The 10,006-nt window shown below is 42.8% G+C and overlaps 2 protein-coding genes across 3 annotated transcripts in view; one reads left to right on the top strand and one right to left on the bottom strand.

Moving 5' to 3' along the window:
- Positions 1-288: 288 nt before the first annotated feature.
- On the top strand, positions 289-6,090 carry CCNB2 (cyclin B2). The gene is made up of 9 exons (XM_075006795.1): positions 289-403; positions 1,864-1,992; positions 2,072-2,197; positions 2,613-2,783; positions 2,860-3,018; positions 3,330-3,566; positions 4,435-4,575; positions 5,515-5,625; positions 5,872-6,090. Exons 1-9 carry the CDS (start codon positions 380-382, stop codon positions 5,974-5,976), a joined length of 1,203 nt encoding a protein of 400 aa, XP_074862896.1. The 5' UTR covers positions 289-379; the 3' UTR covers positions 5,977-6,090.
- A 3,465-nt stretch (positions 6,091-9,555) lies between these two features.
- MYO1E (myosin IE) overlaps positions 9,556-10,006 on the bottom strand; it is a 161,916-nt gene continuing 161,465 nt past the window's right edge. For both annotated transcript variants that reach the window (XM_075006785.1, XM_075006787.1), the window contains one exon: positions 9,556-9,685. In XM_075006785.1, coding sequence (XP_074862886.1) covers positions 9,609-9,685 — 77 coding nt within the window. In that variant the 3' untranslated portion in view covers positions 9,556-9,608. The remainder of the gene's footprint in view (positions 9,686-10,006) is intronic.

Genomic DNA, 10,006 nt, shown 5'->3' with positions numbered 1-10,006 from the left:
TCGCAGGAAGGCAGGAGAGAGCAGCTCCAGGCCCTGCCGGCACTACCTCTCCTCAACACTTGCCGCCCGGCCGCAGCCTCAACCCTAGGTGATTTCGCCTCCCAAGCGCCTTTGCGCCAGGCCAGAGACTCGCGAGAACTCTCACTTGTAACCGAGATCCAGGCCGGTTTCCCCTTCCCTGGCAAGGGTCATCGCCACAGCAACACATGGGGCGGAGCCCAAAAGCGGACCAATCAGATGCGTGCATCGTACGAAGCTGCCCAATGGGGACCCAGGCGGCGCGCTATTTGAAGGGGAGGGCGGCGCGCTCTCCGAGGTTGATGGTAGCTACGTCTGGGGGTGGTCGCGGTTGGAGTTGCTTTTGAGAGCTACGGCCGTTATGGCGCTGGTCCGCCGTGCCGCGGTGAGCGCTGCTTCTGTGGCGGCGGAAGGCGTGGGGCTAGTGACGCTCAGCCACAAGCAGGAGACCGTAGAAAGCGACGCTGCTATGGCAGCTCTGGGGCTGAGCTGGCTGCGGGGGTTGGGCCATCGCTGCGCTCCGGCGAGCGTGTGGGGAGACCCCGCAGACAGAGCCCTTTAGGGTCCCTCCGCGCAGCAAGGGCGGTAGGTGGTGGCGGCTCTGGGAGCGGGGCGTGGGCTGAGTTCGCTCTGCCCTTGGCCCCAGTGTGCGGGCCGGTCCGAGCGGGCTGCGGGCCGGTCGGTGGAAGAGCTTTTCCCGGCTTCGCTGCGTCTCGTGGTGGGAACTTCCATACTGGTGAGGGGACTGAAGCTGAGGAGTGGACAAGACTGGCGCTTGAGTGATTTCCTGGGGCAATCGCTCGGGTACCGAGCTCAGCTGTGCCTGTCGGGCAGGAAACCGCTGCTGGCCAGAGCAGCTGTTGTGGGCATGAGTTCTCGGTGGTAGCCGAGATAGCTGCTCGGAAACGGAGCTTGATCTGGACAAGCACAGGGAGTTTCCGGCAAGGGAAATGCCCCCTCCCCCCATTTTTCCTGTACTCGGGGCTATGGAATTATGTAAATACAGTTGACTCCATCAGCCTCCTGTTTTCTAATGGAAACTGTTGCGAAGTCTCAAACATGGGCAAGCCCTGCGGATCTAAGGGGTAAAATTTAACTTTGCATTGTGATCACTGAATTTTTTTTTCAAGTTAAGTAAGGTTTCTCAAAGGCTTGTGCATACATAGCTGTTAGCGCTCCCCCACTTCCCCCGTTTCCATGAACTCTCTCCTCTTTTTGAAAGCTATAATCCTTATGGAAGATTCTAACTTAGGGTAAAAAGAGTTGGACTTCAGTAAGACAGTTCAGGGCTCAGGCATCCTATCTAAATCTGGGTAGAGAAGTACTTTAAAAGCTCTGAAATACAGCGTGTACAAAAATAACACTGAAAGGCAGCAGTGTGTTTTACCATGCCATGTGAAAGGCATAAAGCAATAATTCCTTCTCTAGGTGATTACATAAGACAAACCAGTCTGGTCACTGGATCACTTCCATGGTAATTCAGCTTTAGTTACAATTGGGTGGACACAGTAAATAGCTAAGCCACAGGTGAGCATTCTAAAACTGATGCCTAAAAGGCATCCTTCCAGTGAGGAGGGACAAGGTTTGGATGATCTTTAACTTCCAGGATCAATCAATTTCATAGCACTTCTATAATGCATCTAATCTAATTCTCCTGTATTCACCTCTTCATCCTGCTGAGTTTTATTGTATGTTGTGAAACACACCATGGTGTACTAGCATGTAGTGTTAGCGAGGGTGCCCAGATACTATGGTGGTGGGTGACTTTAAATAGTAATTAGAACTAACTAATTCTGCTAAGAAAGATTTAGCTCTCATTCTAAACCTTACTGCTTTCCCTTGCAGGTTCCTAGAGGGGTGGAGAATGCCATGACAGGACTTAACAACAAAGCCAAAAGTCAAGTGACTAACAAAAGGACTGCTTTGGAAGAGATTGGGAATAGAGTTACAACCAGGGGAACACATGCAGCCAAGGTAAAGCTTTTGTTCTCTTCTAGTAGTCAGAAAAACAACTTGTTAGCTCTATAACTGTTTTTTTTCTTTCCACTGGTAGAAAACAGATGGCTTCAAAGTACCTGTAAAAATTACAAAAGGAGCTACTAAGCCTGCAAATATAAGTGCACAACCTAAACCCCCAGCTACAGTGAATTTAACACTAAAAGAAGATCCTGTTCTAAAGGTAAGAAATAGTAATTTTTATGCCACTCTCCAGTTTCTAATCTCAGGTCCTCCACTCTAGACTCTTTCAGTCCTGAACTTCAACAATTCAGAGTCAGATTCATCTTCTGGATTAATATCTATATTAATCTTAAGGATTAATTTCTGGCTTCAGTCTAGTAGTGGCTCACGGTAGCATCTGTTCTGCAATGTGACAGTTAACACTATCCTGCTGGGACTTGCAAATGCACTTGTCAGGTGATATGTATCTGAGTGAGTAAAGGCCTTTGGGATCAAATATTCTGGTGTAAGCTTGCCTCGTTTGTATTATAGGTAAACAGCTCATGGGGGAGAGGAGTGGGAAGAAGCTGTCTTAAAATGAGATGGTAGACTTTGTGTATGGCAATCAGAGACTATAAACTTAATCTGTTTACTAGATTCTGTCTCCAACCCCTATGGATGTATCCATGAAAGAAGAGGACCTATGCCAAGCTTTCTCTGATGTGCTACTTAACAACATAGAGGATATTGATGCTGATGATTGGGAAAACCCTCAACTCTGTAGTGACTATGTAAAGGATATTTATTTGTATTTGAGGCAGCTTGAGGTATGGATGCCTAAGTACTACACATTTTAACAAACTTAAGTTTTCAGTCTATTTTATAGGGGTCTCTCTCTAACAGCTGCAGCAGTCAGTACGCCAACACTACCTTGATGGGAAGGAGATCAATGGGCGCATGCGTGCAATTCTGGTTGACTGGTTGGTTCAGGTCCACTCAAGATTTCAGCTCTTGCAGGAAACACTGTATATGTGTGTTGCTGTTATGGATCGCTTCTTACAAGTAAGTGCCTGGAATCATAAACCTGTGCATGTGTGAAGAGACTCATTAACTCAACTGTTACGTTTATACACTTTGGGTTATAGATATTCCATGAAAAGCTAGCTAATCTTAAATTAAAATGGAGTTAGAAGGGGTGTTCTAACACAACTTGTTTTAGGGGCACACATACATCCTAAGACTAAATTTAGATGTAGCTTTCATGCTGAAAAATTAAATAAATGCACTGACTTATTAAATTGAAACCATCTTGTATTTCCTGGTGGCAACAAATCATGAAGATTAAACAGTTCTCTAACTTCCTGCTACTTCAGATTCATCCAGTATGCCGTAAGAAGCTTCAGCTGGCTGGGGTTACAGCGTTGCTTCTTGCCTCAAAGTATGAGGAGATATTTTCTCCTGATATTGCGGATTTTGTCTACATCACTGACAATGCCTACTCCAGCACTCAGATCAGAGAGATGGAAATGATGATTCTAAAGGAGCTGAATTTTGACTTGGGACGCCCTTTGCCACTGCACTTCTTGAGAAGAGCTTCAAAAGCTGGAGAGGTTTGTACTGCATGTAACTATCTTAAGATCCCCCTGCTTATGATGCATTAATATCAAGTCAGGGCTCCCATTTAAAGACTTCATTTAGGCAGTGTGATCCTACCCTGTGCTTTAAAGCACAGTGAGCTATAGGAAGCTCACATGCACAAAACAAACTGGGGTGTTGGAAGGAGACTTTGTGGTGGGTGGGCTGTGCTTATAGCCTAATACCCCTTCTTGGTGGGAAAAGGGACTAAGCCATACTGAATCCCTCTGCCCCATAACAACAATAGTTCATGAGTTACCTTGAGACAATTCTGCAGTAACTTTTTACAGGCCTCCTGGTTGTAATGTGGTGTCACCTTCCTGCAGTAAATTGTAGACAAGGATAGTGAGAACTTCAAGAGAATTTTTTAACTTGGCCAGTAATTTCTGTTCTTTGAATTGGTAAAACAATTACCTTTTTAATATCAAACTTAGGTGTCTTGTCTGTCACCTTACTCTGGTGTTTCAGGCTGAGTAGTTCTCCTTTTCTAGGACTGTTAAGCTAGTATTGTGCTGCAGGAACTTAATGAGCAAAACTAGTTCAACTTTTTTATGGTGTGAGGGAAAACAGCAACATATATGTACATTTGGGAGAGAGCAAATGGTGAGTCTTGCTAACCTGTTAAATGGGTCTTTTCTCCTGAAGGAAGATTTAAGAGAATCTGGACCAAACTACCATTAACTACATAAAGTGTTTGCAACTAAAACTTGAGGGGAGAGGGCTCAGCAACAACTCTTCTCCAAATAAGAGGAAGGACACAGACTGAAACCTGAACCATCTTGATGGTGGTCCTAGTTCATGAAATTTGTCACTTCATTTAATAACCAACTGTTAATCTGACAGGCTGATGCTGAGCAACATACACTAGCAAAGTACCTGATGGAGCTGACACTGGTAGACTATGATATGGTACACCATCATCCTTCAGAGATAGCAGCTGCTGCCTTATGCTTGTCCCGAAAAGTTCTTGGGCAAGGGAAATGGGTGAGTTGCCATTATGATGTAAACTAGGCCACAGACTAGACTGCAGTTAAACTTGTGGGGTGTGTAGGCTGCACTCACACAATTAACTATGCAAAAATAGCTGTTTGCATCTTGATGCTCTTAAAGATTGGAGTATTAAGGTCTATCAGTAGTTGGAGTGATATAATACATTGTCTCAGTGCCACATGGCACAAAGGCCCCTACTAGCTAAGCAACCTTAGGAACAACAATGGCAGGACAAGCCAGCTTAGCCATTTTCCCTTGCATTGCAAAATCTATTTCAAAATACCACTTCCAAGGGTCACTGAATACAATTAGGCTTGACTATTTAGTCAGTGAAATAGTGTTTTGGTCATGACTTCTGAAAGCAATGTGTTTAGGATATTACAAAAAATGCCTAGCATGTTGAATGCCAACCAGTTAATTATCTAATCTTTTTTACGTAGAATTAGCTCTTGAATGATTTAGGGAAAGATAACATCTAGGCAATAGTATCAAGATACCACAGTAAGCAATGTGGTAAACATTTTATTGAGATGATTAGTCCAAAGTAGATATCAACCTGTGGCTCTCAGGTGACAAGCTTTTACACCTGGATTATGATGCACATGTTAAGAATGATAGGGCAGAGCTCAAACTCTTCTGAATCAGTCTCACTGTTCCAGGTGATGCATCTGAAATTGCTCTATGCCACAGAGGCTGGAAGTGTAAGCATAGGCTGACTTTCTTGCCAGTTGAACCTGCTCAGTGCAAACTAAAAATACTTAAGTGAAAGTTTACTGTAGCCTCAACATTAATGGAATGTGGTGCTAAGGATTTCTTATTCAGCTGGATGCTGCTAAATATTAAGGATGATTCTGGCCTAAGCTGCATAGGGCTGAGCTTCAGTTGAAGTTGGCACTGTAATGTCTGGGTTCTGACTAGTCTTGTTTGTTGCAGGGTGTAAAGCAGCAGTACTACACGGGGTATACCGAAGACAGTCTTATGCTAATTATGCAACATATGGCCAAGAATGTGGTAAAAGTAAATGACAATTTAACTAAGTACACTGTAAGTATACACTAAGGCTGAATAGCTACATTGTACTTGAAATATTAAGAAATGTGCTACCTCTATATTGTCTCAGTTTTAGTAATACTCTGCTCTAGTGTAAAGTGGTTAAAGTACCTACCCGTTTTTACCAAATTTTAGAGAGAGCTCAGGAACTTGCTTCATGTTAGAGGTAGCAATCACACTCTTTTACTAGTGGCACAAAACAAACAATATGTACATCTTGCCCATCTCTAATTCTTGCAGGCCATAAGGAACAAGTATGCAAGCAGCAAACTCATGAGGATCAGCACCATTCCTCAACTGAACTCCAAAATGATTAGAGACCTAGCTTCATCTCTCACGGGATAACCCAAGGTGGACATTCCTGCTCTGTGCACTTTGTCAACATATGCCTGTTGAGGCAGAACTGCTGCTTTTGTACATAGCCGTTCAATCTTCAGGACAGACACCTCTGCTTCACTCTGAAAGCAAATTTTAAATTGGCCCTAAGTCTTCTCTATCTATAAATAAAGCTCCTTTTTTTTAAAAAAAACAAAAAAAAAAAAAAACACCCTCTTCCTGGGTATTAAGCACTCTAGATTATTCTGCTAACTGCACTTGATTAGTACAGTTTGTATAGACTTGAGGTGGTTCTTGTACTAGTAGTCTAACTGAAACAAAGGCAACTGGAGTCTGTAATTTGCACAAGTCTGGTAAACATGACTGTCAAACTGACTGCCACTCAACTAGCACTGTAGCTTTTCCTGGGGAGAAGACTACCCCATTTGGGACAGCTGCAGATTTTAAAGTAATGCATGAAAACACACACTCCTGTCCAGTACCCACATCTTTGCACATCCTGCAGGTGGTTCCTGTCAAGTCCCCTAATTACCTACATTGCTGTAAGCAGTTAACCATGCCTGGTTACAGCATAAGTGGAGGTCTGCAGAACCAAGATGTATATTCACTGTACCTCTTATGCTTAGACCATGATTCTTGAGGGGTGAACTACCTCCCTCATGGAAAATCCTCAGTCTGGGTAGGTGACACTTAAATGGCACAAAGTCCATCTGTTCTTGCTCTAGCAGCAGCAAAATAATAGGAAACAGCCCCTAAAATCACTAAAACGATCTGCCAAAAGTGATGTGAATTGAATTATTAGTAGCTTGCTATAATTGGTGCTGGTGGAAGAGCAGCAATCAAGAGAAAACAGGCTTGTGGTTTGAGTTCTTAAAGCTTCCCTAAGTCCTGCATCATAGTTAACAGAGGACAAGGAGACTTGCCCAAGGAGCATTCCTAGTCCTGGGGCTAGAATGAGTGCTTTCCTGCACTCTGGGAGACCAGAACTCTGATATTTTAGGGATGTGACCTCTCATAAGTTTGTATTCAAAAGGAAGGCTTTGTTACATCTCTGTATTTGCATCTGGAATGGCCATATGGTTGTGGCATGACAGCTGTGCATATGCATCTGTTGCCTGCCTTCCAGGGCTTGGCTGCAGTTCTGCCTCTAGGCAAGAGCAGCTCTTGCTGTTGGGGAATGTTAGATTTTTAAATGGGTTCCTTCCATTAACCAGAGCTGCTTTTCATGTGAGGAAATTTTAATGGCTATTCCTGAATAGGTCCCTATTCTAAGTGCTAGTGTTATAAATCAGCAATATGTGGGCATCAGTCTCCATAGCAGATATTGGGTAGGGGGCAATTTTTTTCTCAGACATCAGTGGGATTGTATATTTGTATTGCATACTCAGCATGGGTGAAAGTGCACAAATAAAGTGAGTGGCAAATGGTCAGGGATTTACCCCCTGCCCCTTAATTCAACTATCTCTTGTACAACTGAGTTCAGCTGCCCTGGGGGACAGTTTTAATGACTTATTGTTATATTGGATAGCTTGTGTAAAAAGGGCATTTGCCTCCTCTAGTGCATTAATGGTAATGCTAAAGAATGTTTTAGGGACAGCCCTTCTACTCCATGCTGCAAGGGTGCCTGAACTCACCTTTATCTGTATCACTGGAGTGACTAGGAGCCCTAGTCACAAACCCATGCTCTCTTTATTAGGTGTTACACAAATTCTAATACCTTAAGGGGGGAGAGCCATAGGCTAACCCTTCCATTTTATTTAATTTGTTTAAAATTGTAATTCCTTATTGCAATTTTACTCTCTGCCCCAGGTCCTTTTGACCTCTATGCAGAGCTGCATACATGGGGTTCATCAAAATTGTCGTCTTCCCCAAATTCCTCCTAACCAACTTTTTTGCTTTGTTACCAATATGAATTAGTCCTTAATCCTGAAGTTAGACTCTACCACTTTGCTAAAATAGATTTTTTTCAAGTCATACTTTCACCTGTGCTTTATAGTAAATAGGTCAGCTCTCTTTCTGGCTTTCCTTTATTTGCCATTCTCAGGGGCCATCTCATATTTGACTTTAAATTTGTAAATAGTGGTGCTAAGCTATATGCATCCATGGGGCTGTCTCTGTACAGCATTCAGCATACCTACGTGGGCTCTTAATCTACATACTCTCCAGTGTGAACTGTGGGGAGAGAATGGTATTGGGCAGTTTAGGTTCAGTGCAGACCTCAACCCAAATTTACACTTCAGAAGACTAACTTTAAAAATCCATTTGATAACTTTTGCAGTGTTGCCTAAAGTGGCTAAGAATAGGCACTGTGCTGGTGGAAGAGCAGCAGTCTAGAGAAAAGAGGCTGGTGGTTTGAGTTAACTATGATGCAGGAAATACTCTTAATCTAGCTTCTTGAACTTAGAGAAGCTTCAACAGAAGACAGGAAAACGTGCCCAAGAAGCGCTCCTAGTCCTGGGGCTGGAATGAGTGCTTTCCTGCACTGTGGGAGACCAAAACTTCTTCAGTCTAAAGCCTTTTCTAAATACACTTGCAGACCCCACTGCTTCCTTCTGAAACTCCATGCATTAGAGTCTTATTCATTCTGGAAAGAGTTGCTTGCATGAGTACCTGGAAAGCAGAAACATCATTTAATAAATCAAGTCAGCTCTTTGGTTCCTGTGCTTTATTGAGGGAGGAAGGGAGAGTAAGGAGAAAAAAGAATGGATGCTGAGCTGTGCATGGTAAGCAAGTCATTTTTAAATGGTCTGGGAGGCACAATTGGGCATAAAAGCACTAACACTGGTTTTGTCAAGAATAGTGCATATAAGTAGTACCTGGCACAAAATATCTAATAAAACTACTTTAGTATGGATAAGTACAGTGAATACTACATTATACATTCATACATGTTTCTACCATATTTGATTTTTTTTATATACATTATATGATCTGCTCCTATAAATGTACAGCTCAGGAGAAAGAGTTGCTTCCTGTAACAGATACAGCATTAAACATAAACCTAACATGGGCCAGCCATATTCTCATATAAATCATTGTATAGCATACAGTACTTTTTTTTTCCTTTTTTGCAGTGCCTTTTGGAGTCTATACTGACAAACACTAAACCAGCGCCATTACACATCTGTACAGAAATATTTAAATATACCATCACCAATCCTAAATCTTTGTGACACACAGCAGCATTCTAACAATCTCCAGCTTGAGCTGCATCATGGGAAATGTGCATTAATGCCACTTTCATTTTATATATAAAAACTAAAGGCACTTGTTTAAATACAACCTTTCCAAAGTCCCTGATCCCCAACTGCAAAGTACTGTGCAGTTTCAGGAAAACTGTAAGGATTAAACACCTCTTCATTCACTCTGCACTGGAAACAGGTTTAAATATAATAAATAAAATCCCTTTTCTTTACTTCCACACATGTATCTGAGGCACAGATCTGCACGCTTGCTTATGGAGAGTAAACTCAGCGACTCCTTGGTTGTATACAACTTCACTAGTGAAGATGCTGCTAAGAATTAAAGGCCATGGGGAAGAACTGCACTTTGTTCTCATAGGAGTGAAAGGGAGGGGAAAGCATCCTATTTAATCATTAGTGTTACACCATCCTTCATTTAACAAAGCCACCTTAATATTGTCACATCTTGGTCACATAATTGTTGGGGAATAGTCCTTGCTTCCCTCGTAGTCTGCCGGTCCACCAGCCTGAGGGATCTGTGATACACAGAGAACAGAGTGAACAATGAGGTTTCATGAATCTGTATTTCTCTTTTAGCCATCTTTGCTTTATGTCCATTTTGCATGGCCTGGCAAAACCTTTCCATGAGCAAATCAGCGCCTACTTCTTGGAGCTTGAACACAAGGGGCTATGACAGTTTAGATTTGCTAGATTTCAGGAGACACTGCAGGGCCTCATTCATTAGGTGGTGGGCTGGACCTGCGTCATTTTGTTGTTTTTCAGCTGCTGTGCTTTAAGCTGTTATGGTTACATGCAATGAGAGGCTATGGGGAGGCACTGGACTGTGAATGCTACAT

Source organism: Carettochelys insculpta, chromosome 12 (genome assembly GCF_033958435.1).
Source record: "Carettochelys insculpta isolate YL-2023 chromosome 12, ASM3395843v1, whole genome shotgun sequence".
In the NCBI taxonomy this organism is placed as follows: Eukaryota; Metazoa; Chordata; order Testudines; family Carettochelyidae; genus Carettochelys; species Carettochelys insculpta.
This window is presented reverse-complemented; position numbering and strand designations above follow the sequence as displayed.

What these genes read in the sequence shown, in the direction of transcription:
- CCNB2 (XM_075006795.1), top strand. Translation starts at nt 380, where the DNA reads ATGGCGCTGGTCCGCCGTGCCGCG. An exon ending in TTATGGATCGCTTCTTACAA is followed by an intron (nt 3,019 to 3,329) that starts GTAAGTGCCTGG and finishes CTGCTACTTCAG; the next exon opens with ATTCATCCAGTATGCCGTAA. An exon ending in GAGCTTCAAAAGCTGGAGAG is followed by an intron (nt 3,567 to 4,434) that starts GTTTGTACTGCA and finishes TTAATCTGACAG; the next exon opens with GCTGATGCTGAGCAACATAC.